This window comes from Sinohyriopsis cumingii, chromosome 18 (assembly GCF_028554795.1).
Source record: "Sinohyriopsis cumingii isolate HCF-2022 chromosome 18, ASM2855479v2, whole genome shotgun sequence".
NCBI classification, from domain to species: domain Eukaryota; kingdom Metazoa; phylum Mollusca; class Bivalvia; order Unionida; family Unionidae; genus Sinohyriopsis; species Sinohyriopsis cumingii.
Genome location: NC_142978.1, coordinates 70,569,396 through 70,589,284, shown reverse-complemented (window position 1 = coordinate 70,589,284; position 19,889 = coordinate 70,569,396). Strand labels below are relative to the sequence as shown.

The window sequence follows — 19,889 nt, the reverse complement described above, 5'->3', positions numbered from 1 at the left end:
ACAGCCAAGCCATACAATATGGTAAACTAAATTATTTTAGCAATTCAAATATTTCTTGCATCAGAGCAAATAAGAATTCTTATCAATAACTAGAACCATTCCATGCTTACTATTTTATCTCTCTTGCCGAACACTTTTTACATGGTCTTAGTCGACACTGCCTGAACGGGCTTACTTCTGCAGACCCACCTTTTACGTGGTCACAAAAGAGACACTGCCTGACCTGGCATTCTCCTGCAGACGCTATTTAACATGGTGAGAAGTGATACTTTCCGACGGAGCTTACTCCTACAGACACTATTTAACATGGTGACAAATGACCATGCCTGACCTGGCTTTCTCCTGCAGACACTATTTTCATGGTGACAAGTGACACTCTATGACGGAGCTTACTCCTACAAATTCCTATTTTTAACATTTGCTTTTACAGATTCAACTAAAATATCAGTAAATAAGGTTTTACAGGTCAGTAACTCAACTTTTACGGGTCAGTAACGTTACTTTTCACAGGCATTTAAGGGGAAAATAAAGAAAATTGTATGCAGATGCTTTCCAACTTTTAGAAACGACCAAAATAGACTCTTTGTTCTATGAGCAGGTCATTAAATATTTGAAATGATTAATAACTACCCATATGCGACCTAGGTACTTAAACACTACCTCTGATAACTGTTGCTATGACGACAATCCAATTAAAGCATATTTCGACAGAACAAATGACGTATTTTAGACATAAGAATCCAAAAATATCACAGGTAAAGAACTGAGATATTAATATACATTGCTACGTAACATACAGTTTTAAAATGGCTAAAAGGACATTGAAACACTTAATACATTCATACATTACACATACATTTACATACTTGTATGAACAGAGAAGCATACATACCTATATTCATGTATATATGCATTCATACATTTACATACATACATAGATACATACATGCATAGATACAAACATACATAGATACATACATGAATACATGCATGCATGCATGCATACATAGATACATACATACATCCCTCTATCCATCCATCCAGCCAGCCATACATACATACATTAATACATACATGCATGCATACATACATAGATACATCCCTCTATCCATCCATCCAGCCATACATACATACATGCATACATACATACATAGATACATACATACATCCCTCTATCCATCCATCCATCCAGCCATACATACATACATTAATACATACATGCATGCATACATACATACATACATCCCTCTATCCATCCAGCCATCCAGCCATACATACATACATTAATACATACATACATGCATACATACATACATACATCCCTCTATCCATTCATCCATCCAGCCATACATACATACATTAATACATACATGCATGCATACATATATACATACATCCCTCTATCCATCCATCCAGCCATACATACATACATTAATACATACATGCATGCATACATACATACATACATACATCCCTCTATCCATCCATCCATCCAGCCATACATAAATACATTAATACATACATACATACATGTATACATTCATTCATTAATGCATAAATACAGTACATAATATTTTGTTTTTTTAAAAAAAATAAACTGACAAACCGAAATTTCAAGGCAGAGAAACTGAGTAAGAAACATAAAAATGAAAAAGCATGTCATTCAAGAAAGAATGGCCACCAGTGACCCAGTCTGTACTGTCAAAGTAGAATTTCCAGGAATCCAAGACACGATCATTTTTTAAAATTCTTCTGAGTACTGTGTATGTCTCTGATATTCATAAAAAACTCCAACATTATAAATTTGATCACCAAACTATTCTTTGATGCTATAAACCATTTGGAAGGTTTAGTGACATTCTAACACGATTTTCAAGATATCTACAGCGATAGTCACACCGGATGTCTGAGCTCCATGGTTATTTAAGACTCACTAGAGAGCACAAGTCCTTAATGAAGGTCTCGCGCTTATATGACATCAGTTTTGAAGGAGTAGAAATAACAAGATTTTCATGATGGCACCCATGGTGGCCATATCGGATGTCAGATCAATACCATTTTCATTCAGGACCGAATCAAATATGAAGTCCTTTAGTGAAAAGCCCATGTTAATATGACCTTCATTTCAGGAGGAGCAATGAAAAGCATTTCATGATGGCTTTTCCGGTGGCCATTTTGGGTGCCCGTGGGCATGTCACACAGACTCAATGTTCACTTAAGACAAACCAGACATCATAGGAAGTCAGCTAATGAAATCTCCCATTTTCAATCACCACCATTTTCATTATGGACAAGTAGACCTTATGTTGTAAAGTTTTGTGGACATTGTCCCAGTCGTGTAGGAGAAGCGACAATAGCAAATTGGTGTTGCATATGACAGAAAAAGGCAATCACATAAGCCCTTATGTTATTTTACCAGTAGAGCTAAGTGGATTAAGCTCTAAATAAAGCACAATTCAAAACCAATCAAACTAAAACCTGAATTAGATCCTTAGCTGCAAGTACTGTTAGCAGTTGTTCCAAAAGATTGGTATCACAGTCTACAAAAGAACAAAAAAGTGACTTCTGTAAAATAAACAAAGAATCTATTCGCATAGGCCAAGTACCAAAGTCTTTCTATATGATATGTTGGTCATCTTGCCTTATAAGTAATTCATCATATAATTTTATATGGTGTGCTGGTAATTTTGCTGTCGTAAGATATACATCAAAATGGACATGGAGTCCTCATCGAAAAATGCAGAAATCGTAGATGTATTTCTCTTCTCGTCTTACTAGTGTGGTGTTATTCTAAAAATAGTTTTTATTTTATACCCTATCATCACTGAAAGGTTATCGTCAAAATAGGAATCTTTTCTTCTGATTGTTGGGATTCATGATTGTATCGATTTATTTGCATAAAAATGTTTGCTTTTTTTAGATGGAAGTACACTTACTGGAGCCCCCCACCCCCTTCTCGCACCCCGGGTCACAACTATTTCACAGAAAATTATGATGGGGCTAATGATTAGGGTCAGCATTAAATATAAGTAAACTTTAAAAGGGTAAGATTACTTTAAACATAGCTCTTTGACTCTTTACCTTTTTGCTGTTAACTGCGTTAGTCAAAATGGTGGTTAAAAGCAATATGAAAACTAAGAATGACATTCATATTTTTGTGAGGGGGTACCGGGTGGTCTAAGTCATTCTCCTTAAAATATCCCTTGCATATCTCAATTCTGAATTCAAGTCACGTCACGACCAATGTTGTGGGTATGTGAGAAAGTATACCTGTACCTACCCGTGGGTCACTGGTCTTCCGTTGTTTTTTTATTCCACCAAAATACACTGGCTGCATTTAACCCCACAAAACTAAACAAAACCATTCAAATTTTCTGCAACAGAGCATACTGCAGGTACGCATTACGAAAAGCATGGTCCCTTGCTTCAATGTACACCAAATAACACCATCCTTCTTATAACATGGTTTTAGTCACTGAACCAATTAATGTCAACATGTTATTGCTCTGTAATTTTCCATATACTTTAGTGGCGGTGTTGAGATACGGTTGCTTGCCCATCTCTCTCTCCACCTCCTAAACTGCTGGACGAAAATTCAGGAAACTTTTTTGCCATGTTGGCCTTGCAGTAACCTGACCATCACTGATATAAGGACAATGATCAAATAAAATAAAATTCAATTACAATGAAATGATCGAATTGTATACATCACTCATAATAGGAATACAAATAATGTATATGACCAGATCTTGCATTATGACCACCTCCTTAGGGTATGATAATGGGTGTGCATGAATGAGGGATAGGAGAATTTGAATATGAAGTAAAATGTCTTGTAAAAATTTGGTGAAATATAGTGATTGTTCTAGTAATACCAACTTTTATTCTTGAAATAATTATATTCTGGTTTTACATTGTTAATTTGTACGGCGGACAAGGAGTGGTAAATTAATTTTAATTATTTAATACCTTCCTGTACCGGGCTACAAAAATGGGAAGTTTTATTCTTAACCCACAATATTCACCAAAATAAATTGATTCTGTGTCTCGCTCGTTCCTGACATTGCCAGATGTCATCGTCGATCGGAACTTGGAAACATGATTTTCAGACATGAATTTAACAGAAACCAGATGGCTGGTTTTATTATCAACGTTATTTTCAACGGATGGGTACCTGAGTACACAAGCAAACGTTGGCAGTCCTAGTAAGAACTACCGATCCACGGGAACCAACTGGCAGGTTTTCACATGTGCAATCAAACAAGGTTCCAGACTTCCATGGAAACTGAAGGGGCACAATATCCTCCTGAGGTATGCCATAAACAACAGCGTTCGTGTCTTATAAGACTGATGCATCCCTCCTGTAGTGCTAAAAATGGCAGGGTTTGAATTAGCAGCAGTCCATATCAAGTAACCTTACATGCATTGGTTTGCCAATGACAATATGTTTGTGCACATTTCATTAAATAATAACATGCCTTGTGCATAGGACCATACGAGGTAGTCCATATTACTTCTTTCTTACTATTTACTATTATGTTTAATACATTAATTTTTCTAACTTAAACAGATCATGCCACCCAAGAGCAAAGCATCAGCAGGGGTTGAACGGGCTGTAAAGAGGGTTCAGTCATCTGGTTCACGGATTAGAGCAGTTGATCGGCAAAAACAGCAGCATGGAGCGGGAGCAACACATGCAGATACAGTAGACCAAGCTACCGTTGACCGGATAGCACAGCAGGTGGTACAGCAGATTACACCTGTGATCACTGCTCAAGTGGACAGAAAGCTGGACCACATCTTGGAGATGCTGCATGGTACCACTAGTCCACAACAACCTGCCATGTTGTCGCAGGAAACAGAGCAAGGGCCATCTGCCTCCTCAAGAACCCAAACAGAAAGAAATGTTGAAACGTCCGTCGGGGGAAGCATTGCACAGACTACCTCAGCCTTAACTGGAGTCTCTCATACTGGTATAGGTACTCTGAGTGATTTGTTAGCACCTATTACTATATTAGATACACACAGTCAGTCCAACTTTGTAAGCACATCAATTGATATAACTGCCTCTGTAACTGATAAAATTAAGCAGCAGATTTGGGCTGGGACATACATAGATTTTCAAACTCTCCGTTCGACATCCATGGACAATACATATAGATTACAGTGCAATATCACTTCAAACACATCTGAATTTAACCTAGTCCCCATGGCCAGGAAGTCCCCACTCTCGATCAATCAGTGGTTGACAGCATGGAACAGATTTGCTACAATAATATGCATGAAATCCCCCAGGTTGAGCACAGTGCTATCTCACCACATGGAAATGGCCATGAAGTTGTCAGAGCGCAGGGCTCATTGGAGATACTACGATGAGCAGTTTCGGCGCATGATAGAGAGGGGAGAGGCAAAGTGGGGTTCCACCCACCTTGAACTTTACATGCGATCTGTTCTGGACAGCATTGGTGACAGGACGGCCACCAGCACTGCCACATTACCATCCTCAGTCTCAAAATCAAATCCCCCAAAAGGGGCCTGCTTTAACTACCATAGGGGGCTGCAGTGTTTGGCAGGGCTAGCTTGTAAATACCAGCATAATTGTTTCAATTGCTTGGAAGCCCATCCCTTCAGCAAATGCAAACTGCCCATTCAACACCCATTCAAATTGTTGCCAAAATATGCCCCAAAACAAGCTAGAACTGACAGCATGCAGCCCTTTCGGGGTGGCTACAAACCTACTCAGTCCCAAGGACCTACATCAAGCTCCCTACAACACAGCCAGCAAGGAAAAGGGGACCTGCGAAAACAGTAAGCTTCCTACTCCTGTTAAAGCTGAAAGGTTACAACATTGGTTGAAAGGGTACAACACTGACATGATACAAATTTTGATACATGGGTTTACATTTGGATTTAAAGTGGCGCACGAGGGTTGTCTGTCCCCAATTCAGTCACATAATCTAAAATCAACCATACAAAATCCACAGATCGTGCAAGACAAAATAGACAAAGAACTTGAGGCTGGCAGGTTTGCAGGGCCTTTCAAGAGCCACCCTTTCTCGCTATTTCAGATATCACCACTTGGCTTGGTTCCAAAGAAAACACCTGGTACTTTTCGCATGATTCACCATTTATCACATCCTCAAGGGTCTTCTATAAATGATGGTATATCCCCGGAAAAAAGTGTTGTTCAATATCAAACTGTGGAACATACTATTGCAATCATTAAAAAAACTTGGTAGAGGTTGTGTTATGGCAAAAACTGACATAGCTAGTGCCTTCAGAATTGTTCCACTCTGCCCGACTCAGTATCATATATTTGGCTTCTCTTGGAATGGCCTATATTATTATGACAAGTGCCTTCCCATGGGCTGTAGCTCCAGTTGTAAAATCTTTGAATATTTAAGCACTGCATTACAATGGGTGGCAGGACACAAATTGGGCATTGGTCACATGGTACATGTTTTAGATAACATTCTTCTGTTGGAATCAAACTATCACACCTGTAAGGAGAAATTAGACCAATTCTTAATTCTTTGTGCAGATATTGGGGTTCCATGTCTGAGGAAAAAACATTTCTTCCCAGTACAACATTGACCTTTATGGGTTATGAACTAGATACAATCAAGATGGAGGTAAGACTTCCCATAGATAAACTCCAGAACTGCTACAGTCTGATAACACTCTGCCTACAAAAAACAAAAATGACGCTTCATAATCTCCAATCCATAATTGGTACACTCAATTTCGCATGTGCAGTTGTCCTGCCAGGCAGAGCTTTCTTGAGAAGGTTGATTGATCTGACAGTGGGTGTGTCAAAACCACATCACTTCATACGCATTACGAGGGATGTTCGGGCTGATCTGCAGCTGTGGTACACATTCCTAAGAGAATTTAATGGTAAATCTTTATTCCTCCCTGATCGCTGGCTGGACTCTGATGCCATTCATTTGCACACTGATGCATCAAGCACAGTTGGCTATGGCGGTGTACTAGGCAGCAAATGGTTCTATGGCACGTGGAATAAATAATGGCGAGCGCTAGATATCACAGTCCTTGAGCTATATCCAATTGTTCTAGCCATCAAAATTTGGGTCCCTCAACTTGCAAACAATTGCATTTACTTTCACACTGACAACAAGGCATTGGTTGATATTGTAAATAAGCAAACCTCAAAGAACCCTTCCATTATGTACCTTGTTAGAGACCTGGTCCTTGCATGCCTCAGATACAACATACTATTTCAAGCCTGTCACATCCCGGGAAAGAAAAATGTTCTGGCTGATGTTCTTTCTCGATTGCAGGTGCACAGATTCCGGACCTTGGCTCCACATGCGGACCCAGAACCAGTGTCAATACCGGCACTTCCCAACTTGATTCGCTAACAAACACACTTGATACGCTACTGGATAGTACATTGACACGAATGTCAAAAGCAGCCTACCGACGCAGCTGGAACTTATATCGAGCTTTCACTGCAGAATATACCTTGGAAACCTCAATCCCAGTCTCTCAAGCTAATTTGGCACTTTTCATCTCTTATCTGGTTAACAAGCACTATGCTTCAGCAACAATATCCTCATATGTATCTGCCATTGGGTTTGTACACAAAATCAATAATTATGCAGACCCTACAAACTCTTTTCTAATACAGAAACTGCTGCAAGCATGCCACAGAAATAAAGTTTCTTGTGATGTGAGATTGCCAATTGATAAGTGTATGTTAGAAAAACTTATCCACGCTACAACTTGCACTATAACTTCTTGGTACAAACAGCTCCTATTTCGAGCTATGTTTTCCTTGGCATTCCATGCCTTCCTGAGAATTGGGGAGATCACAGTGCAGACCCATAGCCTCCATAACCCTAATCTGTTGCACATTGATCAGTTGGCTCTTGATCACCATTACATCACTCTGATATTTAACACCTTCAAACACAGTCAGGGTCAGAAGTTCACTTTAAAAATTAAAAAAAAAATAATAATACTGCAGTGTGTCCGGTCTCAAATCTCCAGCGATACATCCAAAAGCGAGGTACTGGTCCAGGCCCAATATTTATGTATCTTTCAAACACACCTATAACTCGGGCAGAATTCAATGCACAGCTAAAACTTGCCCTGCAGTTCTGCAGATTTGATCCAAAATGCTTCAAGAGTCATAGCTTTAGAATCGGAGCAGCAACAACTGCTGCTGAGCAGAGCTTGTCCGATAGTCAGATTCGTCAATTAGGGCGATGGAAATCAGATGCTTTCAAACGATATATTAAATGTTCTGAACGTCACTCCAACCTCTAATTTCTTTTGGGGTTTCAGTTAAGTTTGCACACAAAGAGGTATCGGGTGTTCTCAGTTACATTTTGTTTAAAATCCACCTTCAAGTACATTTTCCATCATAATCATAACCTGGGTAAATATCAGGTGCACCACTAATCCCTACATTATATATAGATAGGTTATATCATATTATTTTCATGTCACATAAATACTCGCGCAAACATTTCTTTCCATTTCAGGTCTAGTGCATTCACAGACCTGAACACACTGTATAATCACATCAGAATAGCAAGTGGGTTCACTGCTGATAAATATGACAGGAAAAGTACACACGATGGAACCTCGGCTGAAGTCAAGAACAATATAACTTAAACGTGAATATAACAGCATTGATAGTCGTTCACTAGGTGCAATCTTCACAGTTGGCACTTCTATCATTCTCATGTGGGAGTCACAAATGTCGGGAAGCAGACTGAGAAAGGCACGGTTGATGCGGGCCACAGTCCATTTTGGGGCTGCACAGGCCCCATGCAAAGTGGGTGACTTGCATGGTTCCTGTGTTATGGCGGTCTCAATTCCCAAATGGATTGGTCTGCATCAACAAATCGTTTTCAGTGTTATTCATTATACTCAAATTCTTACTTTCCTCCTTAATGTTGTTATCATCTCAAACACACTTCATCACAAAACTATTTGCGCTAGTGCAAGGATATTTGCGATGAGAGGTGAATGGGCCTTGTTATGCAATTGAAACAAAGCAATATTGACCATTGGGGGGCCAGCCGAACCCAGCAATGAGGTCACATGACTCGTTCAGCCAATGGAAGATAGTTAAGGAGTATGAATATATGAGTCAGCATCCTTAGCGTCACTTGCAAAGAATTCTTGGAGATGCGGGTAGTATATTTAGAGATCATAAATTTTCCATTTTCCACCACCACCCCACCATCCGCCTTGGGGTATAGCTTCCTAGGTGCTAGTTAAATTTGGTACAATAATTTTAGACAGGTTATATCATTTCAACATAACTTGTTTTAGCGTCATATGAATTTCTCAGCAGTAACATTGTATGATGATAGCGTTCACACTGATACTACACACATTTAAGTGTCATGTCTTTGTATCCTTTTTTATGTGTATACATACGAGAACAATTTTATATATATATATATATATATATATATATATATATATATATATATATATATATATATATATATATATATATATATATATATAATAGCATGGTTCTTTCGGTTACATGTACATTATGGCGGTCTCAGCTCCCAAATGGATTGTTTTTTGGTTTGATGGTTACAAATTTACATTCAGGTCTGAATTTCAACTATGTAGTTTATCACATACTATGTTAAAGTAATTTTGTAAATAACCTTATGCATGTTAGATCATATGAATATATTATTATTTTCAATACAATTGTCACTTATGTGGCCTGCATCAACAAATCGTTTTCAGTGTTATTCATTATGCTCAAATTCTTACTTTCCTCCTTAATGTTGTTATCATCTCACACACACTTCATCACAAATGGCAGGGTTTGAATTAGCAGCAGTCCTCATGCTCAAGGCTAGTAAAACTCCTGGCGGATTAGTAATTTTCATAATTGCAGCAGCCTGGAGGCAAGTGACCAATACATTTATTTTTCACCCATACACTCGCGAAAGACTGGGGTCGATTCAGCAGGAAAAACAATTCTTAAATTATATGTTCTTCTTACTAAAACGAAATTTATGTTAAATTCTATGCCCAAATGGTTTGCCTTTCTCTGTCGTTAATATGAGAAGCAGTATCCTACAGGAATCACTAGTCCTGAAAGTTAACTCTCTAATGTTGCGTGTTTATTAGCCAGAATCGGAGGCATTTTATGCTGGAATGAGTAAGGTTCTAGGGTATGAATTGGACCCCGGTTAAAAACCTGTCCAGATTTAAGTACTAAATCAGGTGGTGACAAAATCTGGATCTCGAACGAATCTCAACTGAAAGGAGTCAATTTGTAGCCTTTTATTTTTACCCGCAAGCTTGTTCATCTCTTTGAAAGGTTTATTCATTGAATCACATGCCATTTAACAACCATGCAAAATGAGAAATGATATGCAACGTTTAATAAGTTTGTACCGTCTGATCCATTTTCTTTTGTTCTTGTAACAATTGTAAGTTATTTGTCTTCATACACAGACCTATTATACTTTGTATTGATTTGATTGTATTGAGGACACATTAAAACTAGCTGAAGTAACATTTCTGAGTTTCCTCTGACACATTAACCAATACAAATGTTGTAAGCTGCTTCTTAAGTTCAAGTGTGGAATAGTCACATAATTAATTTCTGTAGTTTATACTGTATATAATGATTTTTTTGCATGTTACAGACCTGAAAAAGAAAGTTAGTGTTCAGCTCGTGTTTTTTTTTTCTCTCATGAATTTTCACGTGTTGAACACTACATGGAAATATTTTCTGTACGACCTGTACTTGCTTTCGTCTTTTAACACAATGCGCAGCACGTTTTAACCTCTTCTTTTCCATCTGGTGCTCAGTCTGTTGCTCTATAACTTCTGTTTAAACCTTTACTTCTCATATTTTGTCATTCTTGTGCTAAAACTCTTGGAAAAGTTTTAAGCTCTGATCCTTGGCTCGGCTAACTATTTTCCCTTTCAATATATTCCTTGATCAACAATTCACATTGCTCATATCTCACTTTTTACTAAGATTTCAGTGCATCTTCACTAGAAATATTTTATTTGTACATCTTGTTTTCCATAACATTCCAGGGTGCTGTCTGTAGCTTCTTGTGCATCTGTGGTTTTTCCCAGAACCTTCCCAAGTTCTTTTCCACCAGTCCATAACATAGTATTGAAATAGCACCAGAAGCTGATGACTTTTTTCACTAGAACATCTTAACCAGATTCTTATTTTCACAAAAAGCTAGCTTATTATATTTATACCTTTTGAAACGACTGTTTTGTTAGCTATCTTCGAAAGGTGTGAAAGGGATTCTTTACTCGTCAATGGAGGTGACTCGAACACACTGTACGGCATCAATCTTTGCATCTTGGCTTAAGATAGGAATTCATTGTCCAACTTTTCGAAAATGTTCCGCACCCATTCCCCTGTTGCACTTTTTTAAAGTCACGTCCAGTCAAAATTGTGTTTCTCAAATTCATTAACAAACTTAATGTCTTTTCACTTTTTGAACTGAATTTTTAACACACCACACGGTAGTCTTTCACTAAATAGATAAACAAGTTCTGTGAATGACACATTATTTGCCTCCTCTGTCTGATAATCCTCTAAGTAGACAACTGACATTTAGGCAGAATTATTTCTGTTCTCTCAGTCAAAAAAGTTAATTAATAGGTTTTTTCCTCACCGTAATCGTAAGTCCATCGCAAAATTTGGGCACGGTCTGTGACGTAGAACTAATGTTATTGTGCAGAAAACATTTTCCTTCCTTCAGTCATTGACCTTGATGTTTCAGCTTTTGACTCCATAATTAATTGCCTTTTTTTAACCATAAATTCATGTCACCTATAAAGAATGATTCAGGTATGTCGTGTAGAACAAATGCTATTGTGTACAAACCACTTAATCTGTAAGTTAGTGAACTTGACCTTAGATATGTTGTTCTCCAAAAATAAATAGGGTTTGCATTAGGTTCAAGCTATCCACAAAGTGTGAGGACCACGGATGTTGGCGAGCTCAAGCTATTAGGCAGATAGGACTTTTTTTCTTACAGTCACAATAACCTTGACTTTTGACCTCTTGAGTGCCAGTTTTGTTTTCTTATCCCATGTGGAAGACATACAAAAGGCTTGGTAATGGTAGATGTTGGAGAAACAAAGTAACAGCGTGTAAACCTAATTAGTACCAGGCTGATGGATGGTAAACATACCATAATACACTCCATGTTATGACCGCTCCGGTTGCCTAGTGGTTAGAGCGTTCACATCGGATGTGGGTGGGCGCGGGTTAGACCTCCGGCCGAGTCATACCAAAGACTTATAAAATGGAACTAACAGCTGCCTCGCTTGGCGCTCAGCATTAAGAGGTTAGTGTTAGGACTGGTCGGCCTTTTGTCAAAATAATGAGACTGGCTGGGACATGATGCTACATGTCTGCAACATGATATTCCAGTGCTAGACATCACTATAAACTGACACACTGCAGACATCGTAGTGAAATGACTGAAAAGCTAAGTTAAAAATCCATATCACACACACACACACACACACACACACACACACACACACACTCCACCTTATGGTTGGCATATAAAACTAATATCCCCAGCCATCTTGAGCAATAGAGTTATTATAATAAACCAAAAGTTCATTCAACTATTTTTAATATATATGCATTTAACTGCCATTTTTTACTGAATAAAAGCTGCAAAACGCTTCATACATATTCATGCATTTAGGGTCTGTTAGTGATAATAAGACCATCGTTTCATATTCTGTACGGCTATTGGATAGCTCGCATTTGCGATATTTTGTGACACAAAGTAACAATTAGTAAGTGAAATATAGAGAATTTTTTATTGTCAAAGTTGTTCAGGTAAAGTATGTATTCAACACATTGTATCAGTGATGGGTGTTATTTTTAGAATTTGATTTAACATACGAGTGGTCTAAAGCGCTCACAGTTCCGGATCACTACCATCTCACCTCTGTCTGCGTGGGTTCGAGTATCAGGCTCGGCTAACACGCAGGGGTTCGTTACAAAGAAAATTTGTAGTATCCGTCCATGAATCAATGGATTGGGGTTCTAACCTGTAACAAATTTGTTATATTGTTACAGGTTGAAACCCCAATCCCTTGATTCATGGACGGATACTCCAAATTTTCTTTGTATCGAACCCATGTGGCTAACGTGGGTACGTGAGAAAGGTTGCCAGTAGCTTCTCGTGGGTAGGTGGTTCTTCCCAGGGTTTCCAGGATTCTTCCTCCACCAGTTATACCATGTATAGCCTATCTTGTGCTGAAAATGGCGTTAAGCCCAACAACAACAACAACAACAAACCTGTAAATGGCAATCATTCAATTTATTTAGACCCTCGTACATCCGTAAAAGGTGAAGTTTAAGAGCTGGAAATCTGCTGTTCAACGTAACTTATCACAAGTACAATTAAACTTTAATCAGATTGATCACCTGCGAAATGAATAACTGAGCTAAGGAAAAAACATTACTATGATAATTTCTAATCACTGTGCTGAATTGTATGGACATGTTTACAATTTAAAAAATGTTTAATGTCATGCTCTGTGTGAAGGGGCAAATTTCTGGCGATCTATGAAGAACACATTAGTCTGAGACCAGAGAACAATTAATTAGATTTATTGGGACAGGCGCCATACTGCCATGATCGGTAATGTCTTTTCGAGGGGAGAATTTCATTCTTAATTAAGCATTCGTGTATTTAGCCAACAGAAGACTGGTGGAGACAAAAGCTAACTTCGATTCCATAGTGTAAATGTCAGAATTGAACGATCGCAGAACACTGTTACTCAAACTACAAGGTCAAGTTGACCACGACTTTGGCGCCTCTGGAAAAAGGCGGCAGATATATTTGATTCTGATTGGTTACGCTAAATAATGGGCGTGTTTCCCCACACTAAATATCCTAGTTTTAATATCGCCACATCGAACATTTTAATCAGTCTAAGCTTTTCTGCAAAGAAAACAAGCGTAAGAAGACTACAAGAGTAATTTGGGAGAAATTCTCTCGTAAAACTGTGGTCCACGAGGACTGTTGTCGAGGAAAACCGACGAACAAATTTGGCGGTAGATGCGAGGAACGCTGAAAGCTCAAAGGTATTTGTGACAATTCCATGTAATTTGTTGATACCATATATAATGGTTTGCTGTATTTATTCACTTATATTTGCACGAATCTATTTGCTACATTCGTATATCAATTTGCTTTATAAAGTATAACTGTGTTGAGTTTATGCATAGAAAGTCGTACATTAATCGTTAGATAAGTTTGAAGAATTGTTTGAATTTGCCGTCTTGTTTGCATAACAATTAGGTTCTAAGAATTTCATGCATTACATTAGTTAATATGAGTTACGAGAATCCGTGTGAATTCACCGAATTAAGATTTCACGTATGATTAAGGTTGAGTGTGTATTCGCCGAACATGACGTAATAGGTTCATGTAATGTATTTCATTTATTCACTTGTATAAACTGAGGCTAGCTCGGAACCGTTATACCTCGTGTGGTGTTAATGCGTGATGTTAATACGTGAGGAATTAGCCATTAAACTAACTAGGGTCGTTATAGGACACGTGGAACCGACCGATAGCCTTAGCATCTGTTTAGCACCGATAGTAAGATCTGATAACGAGAGGGGATAGTGCAAGCCCTTGTATCATAAACAACAGGAAATTTGGGTTGTCTCTATTTATATTTTTTTAAAGGGAGAAAATAGCTCCTGCGACGTATTATCTCTGAGACGTGTCCTGTGACGTATTAATTCTGAGACGTATTCTGAGACGTATCCTCTGGCGTATCTGTGAATCTACGTGCTACGCACATAGTTGAGGACCGAAAGAGGCAAAACTGACGGAAGTCGAAGGAACGGCTACAGTGGAAGTGGAATGAACGGAGAAGCAGGTTATGTAATTGTACAAGGCATTGACTTCGATTGTTCACTCGATCATATGAAGAACTAAATCTATCAGTAAAACAGATCGGCTAATTTATTTAAATATATTTGTTGTTTGTTTTTTTTTTTTGTTGCAATTCGGTGAAAGTTTTATTTCTAGAAGCTGAGTGTATTCCTGATGTAATGAACTCTCACAGTTGTTTTATGTAATTGATTAAATTGTTGTTTACATGTACGGGGTCGTGTTGGTCTGTTCTATGTCACTGCTCAGATCTCTATCTATTCCACCTAAAGGTTTCACCAGTTATATATATATATATATATATATATATATATATATATATATATATATATATATATATATATATATATATATATATATATATATATATATTACTCGAACCGGGCATTAACATCGAGGGTGGTCAACCTCTAGATAACGAGAACCAAGTTAAGCGGACACCTTGAACGAAGGTACAATCCGCCAACCCACAAACCTCTTGCAAGAAGAGGGGACTTTGTGTAAGGTTTCTACATTGTGGACCGTGGGTACGCTTACACTCTGCAACTTCCAATGAACTATGAATATATATGAATGTGTGTGTGTGTATTTATGTATGTATATACATAATATAAATGGGTTTTCTTTATTTCATATTGGCAATGGCCGTTATATGCATTTACCAATAACATGCCTTTTTTAATGACGAACATAACATTTTGTCAACCAAATGTTATTATTTCACTTTCCCTAAGAATAACCAGACAAATCTGATCTCATATGTGGGCGTTTTAAACTCATCATGCCCTTGACTAGAATTTCCTTGACAGTGAATCTCTTTAGGCATATTTGTGCACATGTAATGACTAGACATAGCCGTGTGGAAATTTGCCTGATGTGACAATGGCGCACGTCATTGTTACCGTATGTACTTGCTTTTAAGTCAATTCAAACTACAAAACATCAAAGGTTCTGATCCGCCGTAGCATAATGCGCCTGCAGATCAGCGTCCATTTTTTTGGTTCTACTTACTACTCCTAAGAAACTGCTCTGACCCAGATCTGCTTGCACATGATATAAAAGACAATTAAGGCTCGTATTAGAATAAATCTGGCACATCCCAGGCTTAATGAATACAGTGCGTTAATTGCCAGAGAAGAAGAAGATGATATATTTAATTCATCAAGTGAAATGTCGTACTGATTTTGATTAAATGGGGCACCAAAAACAAGTTCGATAGATAGAAAGCATAAAATGAGAAGATGAAATTTTCATCGAAATCATTGCTGCATTTTTTCCAAGGTAGCGTACAAGAAGGAAAAATTGAAGACTATACTATAAAGAAAATAATCTAGGGGGTATTGGTTAATTTAGCATGAGGAATTAAAATCATAGTACATAAAGCTCATGACACTAGTGACTAATAATGAAAACAGGTACAAAGGTATTTGATTTATTATATCTATAATAAATAGTCACATTTCCTGCATTATATGCTTTGAATCAGTCGTTGTTGAGTTGGACTACGACACTGTTTGCTACCATTTACTCATCCAGTAAAATAAGCATGTCCTGAGTGGAGATCATACTTAATTAAAATGTAATCGAATTCTCGTGATACTTTTGCATATGTTGTGCAACGTGATTGTTTGAACACTGGCACAGAGCAAACGTTAGGCTCACACAAAGAAGTTATGTGAGCAATGGGCAAATTTCAAAGTTCATTTCGTGAACACTGTTCTTTTGACTCGAGTGTTGGATAATTATGACAAAAAAAAAATTCCATTCTCATTACTGAGAAAATAAATTGATTTTATGCAGGTAGGGATATGCTGTAAAGACTTTTTATGGCTTCACTGATGCAACATACCAAGGAAATTAATTAGTCTAGTGGCATTATCCACCCCACCCACCAAGTGAAAGGTTGTATCTGAAAATGCTTGCAATATACTGGAGGATTACAGAAGATGTGACTTAGAAGCATATTAAAAAGCTGAATGTTAAATTTATATTGATTTTATATATGTTCAATCTGAATTGACAGTGTTAATGGAATTGGTTCCTTTATTTAATTACTGTCAATGAAGAAATGTAAAATTATGGTCATTAGGCCAACATAAATATGCGTTTCCGGTAGGCCGAACGTCTCTGTTTCTCTTTGCCGACCTGAGCACTTTTTCCCCCCAGGGATAAGAAAATCACATGGTTTGTTTTGTATATAAAAAACAATGTTCCTATCCTAATTTTAAAACAAGTGCAATAGTAAACATATATATTTGCATGGCCTGATTTACCTAAAATTTAAAAATGGCTTTAACAATTGCACTTAAATTTACACGAGTAAGACTACTGTATCTTGAACATCTGTCAATATTTTTATCAAGAATATTTTCTTAAGCTCAATTCACTGTAGACATATAACTGATTAATAAATAAATGTACATTTCCGTTGATCAATGGAAAAATAAAGCGTAAAAGAGTTGTAGTATTGCTATTTCAAGTGGGATGGGAGGGTGGCAAAATGAGAATTATAAACATATTTTTAAAATTATGGTGCATAACTTAAATATTAATTTTGTGACTAAATTAATTTTGTAACTTACTAAACCGGACTGATCGATTGAGTGTGCAAACTTTAATTGAATAATCCCCATTTTCATTTTTTATTTCACGCAAATAAGATGTCTTGAGTTACTGTGCATGAGCGTAAAGACGGTGAGAGTTATCGTTCTTAAATCGATCTCGTCTCCAAAACGTGTAAAACTTTAATCTTACTGTGGTATGCATAAGATAGCATTTTACATAAATATTGGTGGAACAGTTTTAAGCTCCTTAAATGACACTGATTACGGTGTGTTATAAATGGATTAATGACTATTATAGTGAAACGCTGTTGTTCTTTCTAGTCTTCGCACGGTTTTCTAGTTTCCTGCACTCGGATTAAAGCATGCTTAAACACGGAATCTTTCGGATGTGTCTGTTTGTTTATTATTAATTCAAAACTATCAATAAATGAAAGGCCTCGAAGTGAAGCCGATTAGAAAAATATGGAATGAAAACTAATGGTGCCATTTCACAGCACGTATCCATATGGAAACAGTTTGTGTACTTGCAATCTCACTATTGTCTCCATAGAAGACACGTGTAGCTGAGATTTGATCTTGACTGTCATCCCTGCCCAGGACCATATAAAAATTGAAGAATATCCGAAAATTAATTGGGGGTCGAACCTGTAACTTTATAACACAGGCTGAGAGTCCCTGTAACGCAAAAGTCTTCTATGTGCTTCTAAATACGAAGCGCGGCGGTTAGCTATAAGCTTAGTTAATGGCGCATAAAATAATAAAGTTCATACTAACCCCAGCTCCGAGCAGTTCTTCCAAGGATCGTGGTTTCTTCTGGATCGAACAGAAAATTTGAAAAGTCTTGAAACCGACTCCTCAAAGTGAATTTTTGATGTCCTAAAACAACTGTGTCGATTGTCGTGCTTCTGACTGTGGAAGCCATTTCACTGTACTATAGAACGTTCCGGTTTGACAATATGTACAACCTATATATCATTAAATAAGTCGATTCGCCGGTAACCAAGGGCGCCTGCAGGTTTTTTTTTTTCGGAGAGGGACCAAACGTGCAGTGTCAGCTATTACGTTTTATATGTTTATAGGTGCGGGCGCCCAAGATGATACCAGGTGTACTTTAAGACTCCGATTTGAGACCGCCTATTGGGTGACTTCACAGTAGTATAACATCAGAAATTGGCTTCAGAAAATGTTATGCATCCAGATTTTAACAAATCTCTTCATTGTTTTGTGCAACGAACTATTTTCACTCATGACGATTTCTATACTAACATATTGTAAATACCATATCTATGTAATTGTGATATATATATATATATATATATATATATATATATATATATATATATATATATATATATATATATATATATATATATATATATATGTGTGTGTGTGTGTGTGTGTGTGTGTGTTTGCCAGTAATATAGTTATAGTATCTACTTACTAATAACTTATTTATTGCTACAGCTATTCGTCACTTGTTATGTATATACGTATAGCTGCAAGCTATTTAGCCCAACATGTCTATTAATGTCACCTTCATGTATTCAGTGTATTTCCTGCTATGGCGTCTGTATGATTTATGTCACTTGTCCATAGTACTATAGGTCGTGTGTAAATTTTTCGAGTACATTAGACCGGTTCACTCATTGTGTTTGGAGTCATGTAAATACCATTCTGTTGAAGCAATTAAACACACAAATGCATCTTTGTGTTCCAATGATAATTTCAAGTAGTCAAAGCTTCTACTAATTATTAATAGGATTGTTCGTACATTTGCTTCCTGTAGTGTTTTGTCATTATATTGCTTTGGTTTAACTGGATTACTTATTATCATGAACAAATACACTTCATTTGACATTTTATCCTTTTTTCCGTCCCTTACATGTGTAATATATTCGTTCATTTATAATGCAGATTCAGCACCTTCAAAGATTTCATCAAATTATTCAATTTTGTCATTGTGTCGTCGGGCTGTAAATCCTACTAGGTTCATTCATTTCGTTTATTTCTGTTCAGGTCTGCCATTCATTTTCTTACATATGTTTATTTCCTTCCATTATTTTGTCTGATGGTTTTCGTACATACCTTTAAACGATTATTTTGTTGGAAATAATGTATTATTGTCTGGCAGCAAAGCCTTGTTTTTAGTAACATAATTTATCACAGCTCCTGACACTTATCAATAGTACAGTCAGCTGTCTCAACATCACTTATATTACTAATTGGCCATGAGTTTCCTGTGGTGTAGTGGTTTCCTTTTGGTGTAGTGTCTATTGGTTCATTATGTTTGTTTTTTTTACTTTTTCTACTCATAGTTGTCATTAGTAACACCGGAGAAAACGTTCAAATCACATTTAGGATGGGCCACAGTCTACCAGGTCCTGTAGACCACATGTTGTAG

General features: G+C 37.2%; 2 protein-coding genes across 3 annotated transcripts in view; one reads left to right on the top strand and one right to left on the bottom strand.

Annotated features, from left to right (window-relative positions):
• Positions 1-18,752, bottom strand: part of LOC149776928 (sodium/potassium-transporting ATPase subunit beta-like) — a 51,280-nt gene extending 32,528 nt beyond the window's left edge. Inside the window, exon 1 of one of the 2 annotated variants that reach the window (XM_089941651.1) lies at positions 18,263-18,752. In XM_089941651.1, coding sequence (XP_089797777.1) covers positions 18,263-18,410 — 148 coding nt within the window. In that variant the 5' untranslated portion in view covers positions 18,411-18,752. Of the gene's footprint in view, positions 1-11,235; positions 11,773-18,262 lie in introns of those variants that run through there. The other variant, XM_089941652.1, reaches the window with a different exon arrangement.
• LOC149776929 (uncharacterized) lies at positions 4,574-5,923 on the top strand. The gene has a single exon (XM_089941650.1). It carries the CDS (start codon positions 4,574-4,576, stop codon positions 5,810-5,812), a length of 1,239 nt encoding a protein of 412 aa, XP_089797776.1. The 3' UTR covers positions 5,813-5,923.
• Positions 18,753-19,889: the final 1,137 nt, after the last annotated feature.

Excerpts from the sequence above, each read along its gene's own strand:
- LOC149776929 (XM_089941650.1), top strand. The coding sequence starts at position 4,574 with ATGCCACCCAAGAGCAAAGCATCAGCAGGGGTTGAACGGGCTGTAAAG.